This window comes from Rhipicephalus microplus, chromosome 10 (assembly GCF_043290135.1).
Source record: "Rhipicephalus microplus isolate Deutch F79 chromosome 10, USDA_Rmic, whole genome shotgun sequence".
Taxonomy (NCBI): Eukaryota; Metazoa; Arthropoda; class Arachnida; order Ixodida; family Ixodidae; genus Rhipicephalus; species Rhipicephalus microplus.
Window position 1 is genome coordinate 2,129,191 of NC_134709.1, and position 17,255 is coordinate 2,146,445.

The window sequence follows — 17,255 nt, forward strand, 5'->3', positions numbered from 1 at the left end:
ACATGAAATATTCTGTATTTTAAAAAGTACACACTATATAGTCAAACCCACTATATAACAGTACCGGTTTTGAAAATACTATATCGATTACAGTTGAACCCATTTAAAATGATGCCAGATATAAGGATCTATTGGTCATTGTGATGTGATTGTGCGCATTTGAAAAGTGCGCCCCGCAATCAGCCTGAACCAAAGAGGACGATGAAGATGATGCTCAGTGGCGGCACGAAAGGGCGTGAACATTTTAAGCGAACAAGGTGCCTCCACAAAGATTTAGGAGAGCCACGGGACAAGAACAGTAAAGACAGGCAGATGCGGCAGAGTCGGGACCGAGTGAAGAAGGTGGCCAGGGCGCGGGAGTGGCGGCCAGCAGAGCTCCTGCATCAAAGTTCCAGCGGGCTCCCACCTGGACACAAAGCTTCTTCTTGTCGCCTGACGTGGGCCAGGCTTGTTCTGGTCTTCTGGCATTGGCCAAGAAACGTTTCCGGCTTCGTGTGCGAGCTGCAGCTGCCAGCTAGTTGAGGTCACTGACCTCAACTAGCCCAACGCTTTCCTCCCTTTAAGGCAACGATGTTGGGGTCTTTCAACCTATTAGCCAAACTTTCCCTGCTGCATGAGTGCGTCTTCGCCGTTACTCCGTCACATCAGCTGCAAGGAACACATCCCGGTGTATGGTGATATGGGTTTGCTCCTGTGACCATTTATTTCCGCGCACTCCTCACATCTTTTAGCCATCTATTGTTTCTGTTAAGCTCCTACTTTTGCATGCTCTATTCTTTGTCTGTTGTTTACTCTCTTTTGGCAGTTTCGTAAATATATTGAATGTTGGGGACTTGGGTGGAAGCAAATGGTCTCGTCAGCTCATTTCCCGATGACGGTTATGTCATCGGTTTTATGTTTACATGAACCTACATGAGAGCTTGCCCGTCAAACAGCCTCGTGACAGTCATAACGACCATATTTCGGTGAACTTACGATTTTTCTATGCTACCCATAGAAATTGTGTCCACATATAGCGAAAATTTTTGGAAGCATTGTACTATTACAATGACCACTTCCGACATGGTCGCGGTAAAAATATGGCGCATACAAAGCGAAAAAGAAAAGTTAGAACAGGCATTTTAAAGGGCCCGTAAACCACTTCTGATATTTTATTTTTTTAAACATTTCAAGTAAGCGTATGCTGCATAGTGTACAGAATGCCGTCGCGATCAACGATGGCAGCTCTGCGAGCCGCTGGCACACCACAAATTCCAAAAAACAATCCCTCCTTCTTTCTGGGCCTTTCAGGCCTCTGCACGACGCGCTGCGCCAAATCTCTGACACGCCGTGCCAAACATGCTGTGATAGGTCGAGCAGGAACCTACGACTTCCAATCAGTCTGCAAGCAACTATCCACGCTGCTTGTTGTTTTTCGTCGTGTTTCTAGCATGCGTGCAACACGTATAGGGCACAGCGTGTCCCTGTACAGGTCCTTCGCATAGGTGATTTTTTGAAGGTGTGCACTTAACACAGGGTCCATATCGGCACGATTACGACTGCCACGGTTCACCAAAAAGCACGCAGATACAACGCAACTGATAGAGCCGACGGCCAGTCATGCATAAATTCTCCACCACAACTGAATTTGGACCTCTGGGTGGTTTATGGGGCCCTTAAAGCATGTGAGAGGCACGCGCTCGCGCATGCCTTGCTGCAGTTTACTTGCGACAAAAATATCAGACTGTGGGAGCACCACACACAGATTTCAGATGCTACAAGCGAGATTGCTCACTTTCCAGGCATTTCTTCACTGGCAGAATGACAGTAAAGGAAAAAAGAACAAGGAGGCAGCATAAGACTTGCAGTCAGTTTTCGCACAGCAAGCTTTTCTGATGCCGTTCTGTGCACCTACGACCACCAATGACTGACAAAACAATGCCTTCAAACGCAAGAAGCGATAACTTTTTCCTGTGTAAAAGTTCACTGTGATGCAAAGCTCGCTATGTGCCGCAAAAGGTCTTCCGCCATTCAGTAATGGCAGAGAATGGTAGATAAATGACAATATATTCCACGGGGCTGCAGTGGTGTCTTAATGGATAAGCATCAGAAAAGAGTGATGGTGAGGTGGCCTGTGGCAATGAATGTGCAATTTTGACTCATCACGGACAGCCTTATCACAGTAATCTACATACATCTGCTCAACTGCGTGTACGTGTTTAGGCTGCCCGAAGTGGCGGTGGAACAAGCGTGTCATGCTGCCATTCGCCGCAGGTGAGGTTACTTGTGCTTGACAGGCTACTCGCTGCACCAGAGTGCAAAGAACCCACAAACGCGCGCATACATTAGATTGCAAACGGCCCGGCACGCAATGACGAAAGCAGAGTAGGCAACTTGCTGTACACAACTAGCCAGGGATTATTGGTTGCGGTATCACGCTTCAGTGGAATAGCGGGAGTTTGTCACGAACATGATTAATTCACTCGTGAGCACACAGCAAGTCGCTTAACATGCAAAAAGGCCTAACCTGTCACTGGAGGGGTTCTTAGCACTTTTTAATAAAGACACGCAAAAAGAAATAAGGGTTTGATCACTAAGTGCATGTATTTAAAGGCGAGTCTATATACAACGAATCACTGATAAAACGACGACTTATTGTGCCATTTTCGAGTTCCGTTATAAATGAGTCTGACTGTGTAATAATGAAATGCTGCTGCAACAAGAGCAATGTATGTTATAGCAATGCCTACATGCCACATTATTAGTTGTGAAACGGGGTTTATTGGCGTAAGTAGTACTTGCACAGCAGGTCTATCGATATGGAAAGTGGGCGGCAGCAACGGACACAGGAAACACAGCGCTCAAGGCAACAGCTCGTGCTCGGCTCCTCTCGCTAGGGATTCCTCTCACTAGGTGTGCCAAGGGTTTCCCTTAAAGCGCTGCTGGGTTGCTGGAAATGGCGTCATTGCTACTCGTACAGGCTGGGGAGGCGGCCCAAACAGAGGTCGTGGCAGAGTAGCAGCAACAGCAGCGAAAGTCAATGGCACGGTGACAGGTGTCCGAGAGACGGAGGGCAGTGCCTCAGAGACCTGTGCCTGTATTACCTGCCTGACGCTCAGAAGAGGGTTGGTTCCGTTGCCGGTAGATACGACAGGCACGAAAGTTGTCAGGCCACCTCCTCGCGCACATATCGTTTGATATCCGACATTATCGTGTTCTGGTCTCCACCGAGGGTCAATGCCGCGAGAGTTTTGTCAGTAGCCGCTGGCAGCCGTTTCATGACCCGTTGTTTGCGCAACTCCTCGAAGCTCTGGCAAAGAGTGGCAAGTTCGGACACAGTACGTGGGCCCTTGGCCAGCAGTATCTGGAAGGCGTCATCTATACCCTTCAAGATGTGTTTGATCTTGTCTGCTTCTATTATTGAAGGGTCAAGACGAGCACATCCTTGATGTAGCTTGTGAAGCCTTCCCCGTGAAGCTGTGCGCGTCTCCGTAGGCGCTGTTCGGCACGAAGCTTGCGCACCTCGGGGCGACCAAACACATCGGTAATGCATAGCTTAAAAGCACCCCAAGTGGCGAATTCCGAGTGGTGGTTGCTAAACTAGAGACTCACTACTTCTTTCAGGTAGAAGGGTACATATTGCAGCTTCGAAGGGTCGTCCCACTTGTTGCTTGCGCCTATCTTTTCAAATGTCGATAGCCAATCTTCTACGCCTTCCTCATCGGTACCATCGAAAAAAGGTGGATAGCGCACGTGTAGCGCAGTGGGCACAATGACCATCGGAGGCTGGGTCGTACCTAGGTGGGTGTTTTCTTCAGCCATTTCTGGGATGGCAGGTAGTTTCCTGTGGCGGAGTTCCAGGTTGAGTTACCCAGCACCTCCACCACCCTGAAACGGAGTTTATTGGCTTAAGTAGTACTTGCACAGCAGGTCTATTGGTACGGAAAGCGGGCGGCAGCAACCGACCCAGGAATCACAGCGCTCGGGACAACAGCTCGCACTTGGCTCCTCTCTCGTTAAAGGCATGACCAACTGCGGCACACAATCTTCTTCCTCTCTACAGTTGAAAAAATTAATTCAGGCTCTTGGGCATCCATGTGACAAGGTAATGGCACACAAAATAGTGGGGGAAAAAAAAAGAAGAAAGTTGAAATTAAAGCTACTGCTCCCCGCCCAGAAACCCAATGCCTTCAGTAGCATTAGGGCAAACCTGGCTTTAGAAGTGCACTACAGCGAGGGAGTGGTGGTGCTCCTGTTAGTGCACTTACGGACATGCACTCATGTACTGAAAAGCTGCATATTCGAAAAAGAAAAAGTGATGGAGGTCACAAGGCGTGTGTGACGTATTTTCTTTCTCCATGCCATTCCTCCCAGATTAGCTTCCACAGCTTTGGCCAGAAAAAAAGAAAAGAGAATGCAACTGCAGCGTGCGACAAATTTTAAAACTCTGCTCGCACCGGGCGAATTCTGAATATTTTTGCAGGGGTGAATTAATTATGCACTAAGCTCTATTAGTGAATCCATTTTTGGCTACTTAAAAAGTGTTGCACAGCCCTTTAAAAGAAAAAAGAAAAGCTGGTTTGCCTGGGTCTGAGTCCTCCAGTTTTTCTTTCAGCCGTGGGAATGCTGGCCTCAGGGCGTCTGGGAATCGAAGGAAAATCTTGTACATGAGTAGCACCGCTTTTTTGCGCAGGTAAGGCTTGGTGGATGTGAGCTGGAACAGGCAATGTTTACATTTAAACAAGTATGAACACAAAATTTAAATATCTTCAACTCAATTGCTTTAAATGAAAACATGGGTGCTGAGAGCCTTAAAAAGCAGTGCTTGGGAATGAATTTAATATATCCCATTCAGCTACAAATTATGATGTGCTGTCTTTGAATATGCCTAATTCACATAAAATTTCAAGGCATGCAATATGCTACATTCCAAGAAAGAAAGTGGAGTAGAGTATTGTTTTGTGTTCTGCCATTAACTAATTTAATTAGCATGCAATTAAATACTTCATCATTCCGCAGTCCGTTATATTGCATTTTGAAGTAAAAAGGATGAAATCATAGGCACGACGTGTGTGCAATAGTTTTTGGTTGCATTCATTCCGAGAAAAGTAACAATTTCGGCACCGGGGCTGGAAGCAGCACGTCAAACATCACAGTGCCTTCATCGAAGTGATCAACTACAGCCATATGCAGTAGCACACTGACTGTGCAGAAGGTTCAATTCATTTATAGAACAGCGTACCGTCTTTGGCTACGCAGAGACACAACTAGCATAAATAACAAACACCAACATAGCCACTGCTGCTGAAGGAGATCTTTTTGATTCTGCTATTTCAAAAAGTGTAGTTCTGGTGTTGGTACTGAGAGGTGGCTTTGCAGTCATGTGTTAGCTAAAATTTGCACCTACTAAACTAGAAATGCTTAATAATTGACAGAATTGCATGGCGTAAAATTTCCATGTTTTCAGGCAATGTGCGATGAACACAACTCCGACTTTACGTGAAGACTGCAACTCGCGGAAAGTAGCAACAGGTGTTAATTTGCTGTCACGTCACACGAAGTTCAAGTAGACAACAAGTAAATTGCTGTCTGAATGATCGATGACAACCTCCACAGCAGGCGTGGTATGTGTGGTCTGCTCTGGCATAGGTGCACCAGGTACGTCGTCCTTAGCTGAGTGGGTCATTGTTGTCGCGTCCTGCAAGTTGGCCCGTGGTTTCAGAGGGTCGCAAACTTCCTCTGCGGTAGACGTTGAGGGGGATGCTAGACACAGCTGGCAAGATGCGCATAGAGGCAAGCTCGATGGGTGACTGTCATCAGACATCGTGGGCGGAGATGTTTCCATAATCACGTTGCGAACAACAGGTGAAAGGACGTCTGCTCTGGAGTCCAAGGCAAGGCATCTTTCACGGAGTCTGGTTGCACCGAGGTGTCGCGTGCCGTCGATGTCAGAGAAGACGTGCAGGTGGCTGGCATGTGCGACGGACCATCGTACATGGGCTCCCAGGAAACGCACTTCTCAGAGTGGAGGTCAGTATTAGTGAGGGCGTCTTCTACCTCGTCGTCAAGGTTCAGGTGCAGGAATCGATATTCCTGTGACCGGATCGGAGGTAGAAGTTGTCGTAGCCGGGGAAATAAGGTAGCAGTCACGAGAACTTTGCGGGCCGGTTGATACCTTGCTCTGCGACGCCAGGGAAACCTGCCAGGTGCATTTAAATGGAAGCGGCAGTATGTACGGCCGTAGCAGGCGAGCCCCCCAGTGCAGAGGGCGCCATATGGTTGCAGGCTTGTAGTCGATTTGGCAGCAAGATGGCGTGCATAAGCGGCTGGTTCATCACACCATCACGGTGAGAATGGTGTCGAGCCGCATGAGCGATGCCTGGGGTAAGGTCGGGTGGAACGGCAGCATTGGTGGGCAGAGTGCCAGAAGCATGTCAGCTGGTAGCTCGTCGAAGAGCGTGTCTTTCGGGTCACCAGTATGGAGTAGCAGCAAGAGTAGAGACGAGACGTGAGACGACGTCGAAGGTGGCCAACGGGGCCGTGCCAATCTCACCACTTTATTATTCGTCAGGGCTGAAGGGAAGCGGCGGCGACTGCCTGCATCTGTCAAGCCAGGCACATGAACTCGTTCTGTTCTCGCGCAGCTCTAGCTTTGCAAGAGCAGCACGAGGGTCACGGCGCAGTGGCTAGAAGTGATAATGATGATGAATGGTAATGATAATGATGCTACAGCTCCCATAGTATTTAATGAATTGCGAACTCTGCTGTTACTTAGCAACAGTGGTCTTGTTCCTGCATGATGTGTTGCGAACTAGCACGCAGAGCCCACCTGGGCACTACCATTTTGACGGCATAGCGTTAAAAAGCTTGTTTCGCAGAAATTCTGGCGTCGTTAGTTGTGAGCAAGAAATCATTTTCGCGTGACTGAAAAATCGAGCGATGCAAATAAAAAAAATCATAAAAGATTCTGGGTATGGGTAGAGATCAAACCCAGGTCGTTTGCATGGCAAACAGGTATGGTGATGGAATGGAATTACCATTCTTTGGAATGGTGATGGACACGTGGCAAGTCACTTCTGCAGCCTGAAACACTGGCGGAAGATCAGCTGACGGCACTGCCTGTGCGAATGCTTTGTTTCCCTGAGCACTTTTCATGTTGCACTTAGAGTGGTGAGAAGCTACAGTGTCAATTTTGTCGTCATTCTCAGATGGCAAATAGTCAGTGGCAAGGTCTGTGCCGTATGCTTCGCTACAATGCAGTCTAAGCAAATTTCTGTAGCTGTGCTCTGAGGGCTCACTCATGCGCAAAGCTTTACAAAGGGCTAGAATTTCCGGAATAGGAGCGTTCTGGAGCGGCGATGAACGTGGCAATTCTGAAGGCAATGTGCTGGAAGAGCTTGTCTGAAATGGGCTTGTGACACATGATGTTTGGAGATGAACTAGGGCAGTTTTATTGAGCTGGCTCCACAGGGGTTTGTTCTCGTCAGGCTCACTTGACTTGGAGAGGCTCTGCTGTTGACCACAAGGTGACAATGCAGACGTCGTCAAAATTACTGCATTTGACATCCTTGCCAACAGTTCTTCTTCGCACTGCACAACAACGTTGGTAGATAGCTGGCAGATGACAGGTAACTTGGGAGGTTTGAAGTGGAGTTCTCTGTAAAACCAATCTTCGCTTAGAATAAGCGAAAGGGTGTTCCGTTTAAGGATGGCTGCTTCGACAATTGCAAATAGTGGTCCAATGGTAAATTTTTTAAAAGGCAGATTCTTCAGGCACAATGGCGTTGCCGCCACCGTCGAGCAAAAGTGGTTTGGTCCACGGCTCAACTTTAAGGTTTGATGCTCGACTTGCTGCAACAATTCTGATATTTGAGCAACTGTCAGGAAAGGCACTTATTTCCCCCACTCCATTGACTTCAGCAGTAACCATGGCACATCAGAATTTCGATCCGTACAGGGTGTCGACGTGGCCCACAAATGCTGTTGGTGCTTTGGGGAGTCTGCTTGTCGTTAGAAGGGTGCTTCAGTGCAGTACATTTACTTGCAAGGTGATTCTTCTGGTGACAGTTGCAACAAACAGTGTCTCTCAAGTCTTGTCCTTTTCTGTATGCTGGGGAACCATACTTGGCCGAAATTCATTCATACCTTGACTCTTGGTCATCAGATGATAAACTGGCAATGCTAGGAGGCTGCGTCATACGTGTGGTATACTGGAATGTAGATGGTGGAGCATGCTGTAGGGTGTCCACAGTACTGCGAGTTCCAACAGTAGCACTCTGAAACTGAGGCTGTCTCGACTGTCCTACGAAATGTTCTGTCGACTGCAGAGATTGGATTAGGCGCACATGGTCGAGTCTTCTATCCACTTCTGTTACTATATTGAGAAATTCGTCCACAGTACGAGGTCATTGAACAGCGATGAATATGGCTACCTGGTGATCGCGAATGCCTTGAACTAGGTATTCGATACGTTCCTTGTCAGTAATGGGAAGTGGGCAGCGAAACTTGATCTTGAGTATTCCAAAAGCATACTGCTGCAGGCTCTCTACGGCTTTCTGTGTGAGAGCTGTGACCTTCTGTTGCCACTGTATGATTGAAAGTTGCTTGCCGAATCGTTCTTAGAGTCCTGCTTTCCAGATGGTTCAGGTGGTAAGATGACGCCCTGTTGAGGCATGCCTGTCTGCTGCAACTCCATGAAGCTTCCCTTGCGCGATGGCGAAGAAAGTCCTGTCTTTCCATCAAGCAAGCCGCTCGAGCTCTTCTATCCAGTGCTTAAAACTCAGGGTGCCACTTCCGTTGAAAGCAGGCAGCGAAGCTGATAGATCCAGCAGCGTTGTCACATGCACTTGGTTCATATGGCTTCTAGGTGACACCACATACACGGACGTAACGAACAATACACCACATCGCACAGCTACATTAGTTTCTAAGCATGTCACTGTCGTAGAACACACCCTTCAAAGCACCTCCATCTCACACGTACTTCTCGAATTAGTCCCGTGCTCTCGTTCCAGTAGCAGCCTGTACGTGCTTAATGTTTACAGTGCACCTAACGCCAGGAACGATGACTTCGGTCATCTATTTGTACAACTATGCAAGTTCGGTAAACACATAGTTATTGTAGGGGATTTCTATGCCCCCCATCCGGCTTGGGGCTATGCAACAGAAAGGCCTAAAGGCCGACGACTCACACAGGTTCTCGCGTTTCATCGCATGACCCTGCTGACAGAACCTGATCAACCCACTCGCCTAGGTAACAGTGTGAGCAGGGACACATGCCTCGACCTCACAATAGTCAAGGGGGTTAGTCACCATTCCTGGTGCAACCTCATGGTGAATCTAGGCAGTGATCACCATATACTAACTAGTACAGAGCTCTAAGTAGCACTCACGCGTGCCCCAGAGTGCATCATAAAACTAACAAATTGGGATGCATTTAGGCGTAATCGTACAACTACCCATCAGGACTCTCCTTCCCTAGAGGCTTGGATATTACAACTTCAGTCTGATTTTCAAAGAGCTACCAAACTCATCGCTGCGACGACAAAAATGCCAGATATGGACCGGCATCTGCTGCATCTCTGGGATGCCCACAGAGGCTTGACACGGCGGTGGCGGCGACAGAAACATAACCGAAAACTTCGTCTCCGAATCGCCCAACTAGCTACTGAGGCACATGACTATGCGAACATCCTCACTAGCAACAATTGGCATAACTTCTGCGATCGACTCAACGGCTCACTAAGTACACGTCGAACGTGGCGTATACTCCGTGCTCTCTTAAATGCCACGCAGACAAAATCACACACTGCTAACGCAATACGCACCATTTTCTACAAATCAGGGCTCGACGATACCACTCTGTTGCACACCTTAAAGCAACACTATGTATCCCCGGACCCCCGTCCCGCCTGCCGTGATTATCCACACGTACACGATACGCCTCTAGATGATGACATTACAGAAGCAGAGGTTAGGGCAGGTTTGCGAAGCGTTAAGCGTAACACAGCACCCTGCACAGAAGGGATTACGTACACACTTCTGCGTAATTTACATGACCAGTCCATCGAATATTTAACCGCTTTTTACAACGAACATACGAACATTGGAACAACGGCACGCTACCAGAGGAATGGCGACATGCAGAAATCATAGTTATTTCAAAGCCTGGCAAGACGCTATCCCTCCAGAATCTTCGCCCTACATCCTTAACTTCATTTGTAGCTGAACTCTTTGAACGCGTTGTCCTCTCTCGACTACAACTATTTCTCGAAAACGATCACTTTTTTCCTGATACACTATTCGGCTGCCGTCCTGGTATCTCTACACAGGACGTATTATTACAGTTTAAGGAGGACGTGGTATACAAGTGGCGCCGCAAAACCGCTGATTCTCCTGACATTTCGCTGTTTCTTGATGGCCGTCCTATCCCTCTGGTACCACGAATTCGCATTTTAGGCATCTACATTCAGTCCGACGGCAAGGCCTTGCACACTACACACCTTCTGGCTTAGCAGATAACTCAAATTACACACATGATCCAACGCATCACCAATCGCAGGAGAGTCCTCTGTGAGAAGGATGTCCTCCGCTTAATACAAGCACTCATAGTTAGTCGGCTCACCTATCATCTTCCCTTTCACAATCTCACGCTAGCTCAAATAAAAAAGATGGACATCCTTCTACGGACAGCTGTGAAGGCGGCTCGCGGCTTGTCTCCACACGCATCTACACAACGCCTCCTTCAACTAGGAGTCCACAACACCGTAACCGAACTCATCGAGGCCCAGCACAACAGTCAGCTCCAACGTCTCAGGCAGACCCGTCAGGACTGCGCCATTCTGTCTCATCTTGGCTACCCGATTCCCAAAAAACCCGCACAAGTACCGCGACATAAACTTGGTTTTACTGTCCGCGCACTCATCAAAGTGCCTCCGATTCCACGCAATATGAAACCCTCCCGCCACGCCGGTCGTCGACGTGCCCGAGTTCAGGCTATGACACGAGTCTTTGGTTGATTGATATGTGGGGTTTAACGTCCCAAAACCACCATATGATTATGAGAGACGCCGTAGTGGAAGGCTATGGAAATTTCGACCACCTGGGATTCTCTAACGTGCACCCAAATCTGAGCACACGGGCCTACAACATTTCCGCCTCCATCGGAAATGCAGCCGCCGCAGCCGGGATTCGAACCCGCGACCTGCGGGTCAGTAGCCGAGTACCTTAGCCACTAGACCACCGCGGCGGGGCACGAGTCTGTTGATGGTACCTCAGACTTACAAGTACTTTACACTGATGCAGCACGCTACCCAGAGAAGTCAGCCATGTGTTTAGCCGTGACAGATGACACAGACGCCCTTGTGGCGTCTGCCACACTTCGCACTACAGATAGTGGTCTGGCAGAGGAGGGAGCTCTCGTTCTGGCAATTGTTCACGCTACGACACTGTCACATGACTCACCTGTCACTATTGTAACAGATTCACAAGCTGCTTGCTGTGCTTTCGCTCAAGGACTTGTGGCTGCACATACACAAAATATCCTCTCTTCTGTCTCACCGTCCTGTGCGTATCGTCTGGACTCCTGGACACGCCTCTCTCCATGGTAATGAACGCGTTCATGTGGTTGCCCGAGAGCTGACCGGCCGGGCTCCATTGGAAGAGCTGTCCAATCCAGACGACGCATCGACAGAACCACTAAACTACAACGCTACACTAGAGTACTACCGACAGAGCCGTTATACGTATCCTCCCCCTCATCCTTCACTTAACAGAGCAGATGCTGTCGCTTGGCGGCAACTACAGACCAATTCATTTCCTTGCCTTTATATGCTACATCGCTTTCATCCGACTCTCTACCCCTCCTACTGCCCCTTCTGTGGATCCAAACCGACGGTGTACCACTCCACGTGGGAACGCTCTGCCCCACAGGGAATTCCTCCCATTCCCAACCCCACCCTTTCCTCTTGGGAGTCTGCACTGCTCAGCTTACACCGGCAGGAACAGCAGCAGCTGGTCCAGCGGGCTCGCAGGGTCGCGCAAGGCAATGGAGCCCTGGACTGAGGGCCCCACCCAAAGAAGACTCAGTGTGCATTTGTTATTAATAAAAGTTTATTCCCTCTTTATTCTCTGGTTCATATGTCTTGCCATCGTTGCCATCATAATGGCCATATTCTGGTGAAGAAAGGCCGCAATACATTGCATGTTCTCCGCTGGGTCTGATGTAAAGGAGGGCATTGGATGAGAATGACACCATAGGCGCTAGTGTAAATGCTTGCAGCATTGAAATGTCTGACGCTCTTGGCTCGGGTTTGTGAGCTGGCAGTGGATCTTTCGCGATATCAACTAAACATCGGTCGATGAGTTCCTCCTTGTTGCCTGTGGTGAAGAGGCTGCGGCATTGCAATTCAGTTCGAATTAAATGTACATTCATGGCGGCGAGGTCTTCGGCGGTGGCAACACGGCAGTTGATAAATGACATTGTCGATGACACATCGGGCTGGTTAGGCTTAGGGCTCATTTGGCATTCAAGGTTTGATCGAAGGCACGGCGACTTACTTGGCAGTGAAGTGGCTGTAGCAGGTTTCGAACGTCTACTGCGCCATGTGTGAGCGGACGAGATGGGCCGAAAGGGAGGAAAAGCTTTTAATCGTTAGAAGGAAGGCTCAATACAAGCACCGCATTTGATGCTCTCCGCTCTTCGCCGGGAACTGGGGGGCGACACCCAGGGTTGCTTGACCTTCTTCATGAACTCATTATCTCTGGAGCTGGAGCTCACTGCTCAATGAGGCTATGAATGCGCTGGGTGCCACGGGTATGACTTACGACGACTATATCGCCGTGGATGCTGTCGTCATAACGTCGGTGCCCCGGCAAGGCTATTGCATCACGACTGCGCATCGGACATGCACAGATACTCACGGCGCGCTATCGTGCGCCTATATAATCAGTGACTAAATAAACCGACACCACTTCTTGTTCTGGCCATCATGCTGTATCGACGTCCTTGCTAGTTACATGGTGTCAGAAGTGGCCACCGCGGACCGAAGCACGGCAGCAACGGCGCGGAATCGCCATGGACCTACTGAAGCCGTCGGAGCCATTGCGCCTATCGGACAACTTGTCTGAAAATTGGAAGCGCTTCAAGCAAAGGTTCGAGCTTTTTCTGCAAGCAACGGCAGCCGAGAAGTCCCCGAGAAGTGACTCCTCGAAAGTGGCGCTCTTGCTGAGCTTCGCGGGAGACGAAGTGCTCGACACTTCAACTTTCAGTACGGCCCCGGAGAAAGCAAAGAATGTTACGACATGGTCGTGCGGAAGTTTGACGCCTACTTCTCCGAGGTGAGCAATGAAATTCACGAAAGATATGTTTTTCGTACACGAAGCCAGGCGGAGAAAGAACCTTTTGAGAAAATTGTGCGGTACTTAAAGAAGCAGGCGACTCGGTGTAACTTTGGGGATCAGCACGATTCACTGATTAGAGACCAAATTGTGTTTGGTACGAACGACCCAAAGCTGCGTGAAAGAATGCTTGCCGAGAGAGGCCTGACGCTACTAAAAGCCGAGGAAATGTGTAAAGCGGCAGAAGCAGCGGCACTAAGGAGCCTAGTTTAAATTAGGACAGAAGACAGCATTGACGCAGTTTCAAGTGGCGAAACGGTGACGAAAAAACGGCAGCAGCGGAAAAAAAGCCGAGTCGCGATAATCAAGATATTTGCTGCAGGAAGTGCAACCGCAAACATAAACCTAAGCAATGCCCCGCGTATGGTAAATTATGTCATTGTTGCCGCAAATACAACCACTTTGCAAGTTGTTGCCAGAAGTCTACCGCTGTTAGCGAAGTAGCTAATCTCGTTGAGAATGACTTTGAGATTCTTGAAATCGGCTCCGAAAATTGTCGCAAGAAAGACTGGACAATCAAGGCTCGAGTAAATGGCAAAGAAGTGACGTTCAAAGCGGACACCGGTTCGCAGGCAAGCTTACTTCCATTTTCAACGTACCGTAAGCTTGGATCCAAAGAAGTGTTGCAACCTACCGGGTCAGTGTTGCGCGCCTACAACGGGGGCGTTATTTCAAGTTATGGAACAACGTCACAGAAAGTATCTGTCGGAACCACCGAGATAAGCGTGAAATTCTTCATCGTAAAGAATGGGCGCCAAGCCATCCTTGGGCTCGATGCCAGTGAAGCGCTTGGATTGGTTCGACGTACGGTGGACGCTGTCAATGCCTCGTCTGAGTATGAACTTTTGAAAGATTTCAGGCACCTGTTCCAAGGGCTCGGCTGCTTGAAAACGCAGTACAAAATGGTCCTGGATCCAGACGCCGTTCCGGTCGTTCAGCCTGCTCGCCGGGTTCCACTTGCACTGCAGGAACCTCTGAAGAAGGAACTACAACGAATGATCCGGGCGGCATCATCGTCAAAGAAAATGAACCAACCGACTGGGTAAGCCCTCTGGTACTGGCAAAAAAAAAAGACGGTGCTCTAAGGGTTTGCATGGACCCCAGAAGAGTGAACAAGTATATCAAGAGGCAGCATTTCCCTTTACCCAGACGCGAGGACTTGGAAGCACGGCTAACCGGTGCTACTTATTTTAGCTGTTTGGATGCAAACGCCGGCTTTCATCAGGTGCCCTTGGACAAGACAACATCAAAGATCTGTACGTTCTCGTCGCCTTTTGGCAGATACCGTTTTCTAAGGCTACCTTTTGGCATCTCATCTGCACCCGAGGTGTTTCAGCAGGCACTTTGTCAGATATTTGACGGTCTGCCAGGCGTGCTCATATATATATATGATATCCTGGTCTGGGGCTCAACGAAGGAAGAGCATGATGAGCGCCTGGTAGCAGTCCTCAAAACTGCTGAAACAGCTGGATTAACGTTTAATCTGCGCAAGTGCAAGTTTGGCGTAAAAGAGCTACGGTTTCTGGGTGATATCATAAGTGCGAACGGCATATCCCCAAATCCAGGGCTCGTAAAAAGTTTGGTTCAAATGCCAGTGCCAACATGCAAGGCCGATGTTCAACGTATGCTTGGTGTATTGAACTACTTTGGAAAGTTCGTGCCGCAGCTATCTGAAAGAACGGCCCTGTTAAGAACTTTTACCAAGGCCAGTTCTGAGTTTGAGTGGACAGATAACCACGCCAAAGAGTGGAAAAGCGTCACGCAAATTCTGACCACCGCTACCGTGCTCGCAATATTTGACCCACGACGGGAAACAAGGTTGTCTTGCGATGCATCGAAGGACGGCATCGGTGCCGCTCTTCTGCAACGTCACAATAACGAGTGGCGGCCCGTAGCTTACGCATCTCGAGTACTGACTAAGGCAGAAAAACTGTACGCACAGATAGAAAAGGAGGCCCTAGGAATTCGCTTTGGATGCGAAAAATTTCACCAGTTCGTCTACGGCCAGAAAGTCACAATTGAAACGGACCACAAGCCACTCTTGTCAATTGCTCAAAAGGAAATTAGTGACATGCCACCACGCCTTCAACGGTTCTTTTTGAGGTTGTTTAAGTATGATTTTGTTTTGCAGTATATTCCTGGGAAGCACCTTGTTCTTGCTAACATGTTGTCCCGGTCAACTGCTGACAACCAAGACGACGCTGGTGCTACTACCGACGTGGAAGTTCATGCAATCCAGCTTCTAGGTTATCGTGTCACAGAAGCAACGCAGAAAGAACTGCAAGCGGCAACGGCTCGTGACCGCTACCTGCAGTCGGTGATCGCAAGTTTGTCGGCGGGGCTTCCAGTACAAGGTGAACTAAAGCCTTTTGAGCAAGAACTCTCATTTGTCAACGAAATACTTTTAAAGGCGTCGAAGGTTGTTATTCCGAAAAGCATGCGGAAAACTATACTTGAAAAAATCCATGCAGGTCACCTCGGCATGCAAAAATGCAAAGAAAGGGCCAGACGCCTCGTGTTTTGGCCGGGGCTTAACGCTGAGATTGCTTCCATGGTGCAACTTTGTCCTACATGCCGCAAGTATGCTTACAAACAGCCCAAGGAACCGCTTCAAATGCGGCCCGTGCCAGGTTGTGCATGGCATAGAGTTGGAGCTGATATTTTTTCGTTTGCGGGGGACTCGTACATCGTTGTCTTTGACGCCTTATCAAACTTTCCGGAAGTTCAAAAACTACCTGACATGTCGGCGCAATCAACCATCACAGCACTGAGCGCTATTTTTGCCAGATTTGGCGTGCCCGTCGAAGTATGCACTGATAACGGCCCACAATTTTCCAGCCATGAATTTTTTTTGTTTTCAAGGAGATACGACTTCACGCACGTCACTTCAAGCCCTCATTGTCCGCAGTCAAACGGGCTTGCGGAAAAAGGTGTGCAGGTTGTGAAGCGCATCTTAAAAAAAACTGTAGATTCGGGCGACGACTTCTGGCTGGGCCTGCTGGCCTACTGCTCTACCCCACTGGAGGACGGGCGATCCCCTGGTGAACTACTGCAAGGAAGGCGCCTTCGCGCCAACCTCCCGGACTTCAGTACGGTGACCGCAACCGACGTCAAAAAGCACAGCCAGGCCCAAGGGGGGAGACCTTTGCCTCCTCTGCAGAAGGGTGACGTCGTGAGGCTCACAGACGCTGCATGGTCCCGGAAAGCTCAAGTGGTGGGTTCGCCATATCCAAGGTCCTACCTTGTCAAAACGGAGGACCAGAAACTGTTAAGGCGCAACCGTCGTCACCTACTTCAAACTGGCGAACGGTTCATCGAGGAAAGTGACGACGACATTGATACCAGCTCAGCGGACAACAAAGTTGGTGGCCATCCGACAGTGGCAACTTCAACCTCGCCAGCCAATGGCCGACGTCGCGAAGTTCCGACGTCGGGCGACCCTTCGCCACCTGTGGTGCGTCAGTCAACTTCACCACCGACGCCAGCTTTGAGAAGGTCGGCTCGAACCGTGAAGCCACCACAGCGTTTTCATTATGACAAGGACTTTAACCAAGTGTATGATATCATTTTTTGAAATGCCATGTACTTACCACTGTTTCGGTGGGTATGTAATTTTGTTGTTAACAGAAAGGATGCATCCGGCAAGGCTATTGCATCACGACTGCGCATCGGACATGCGCAGATACTCACGGCGCGCTATCGTGCGCCTATATAATCAGTGACTGAATAAACCGATACCACTTCTTGTTCTGGCCATCATGCTGTGTCGTCGTCCTTGCTAGTTACAGAGCATAACAGAGATCGTTGCGAACTCTACGCAAGTGAACCCAGTGACTGCGATGACAACGAGCTTGAGCCACAAAATTCTGAAAAGCTGG

General features: G+C 49.1%; 1 protein-coding gene across 1 annotated transcript in view; it reads right to left on the reverse strand.

The window, feature by feature from the left end:
• Positions 1–17,255, reverse strand: part of g (adaptor-related protein complex 3, delta 1 subunit-like garnet) — a 330,226-nt gene that overhangs the window by 284,781 nt on the left and 28,190 nt on the right. Inside the window, exon 6 of the mRNA XM_075875995.1 lies at positions 4,564–4,693. Within this exon, the coding sequence (XP_075732110.1) occupies positions 4,564–4,693 (130 nt within the window). The remainder of the gene's footprint in view (positions 1–4,563; positions 4,694–17,255) is intronic.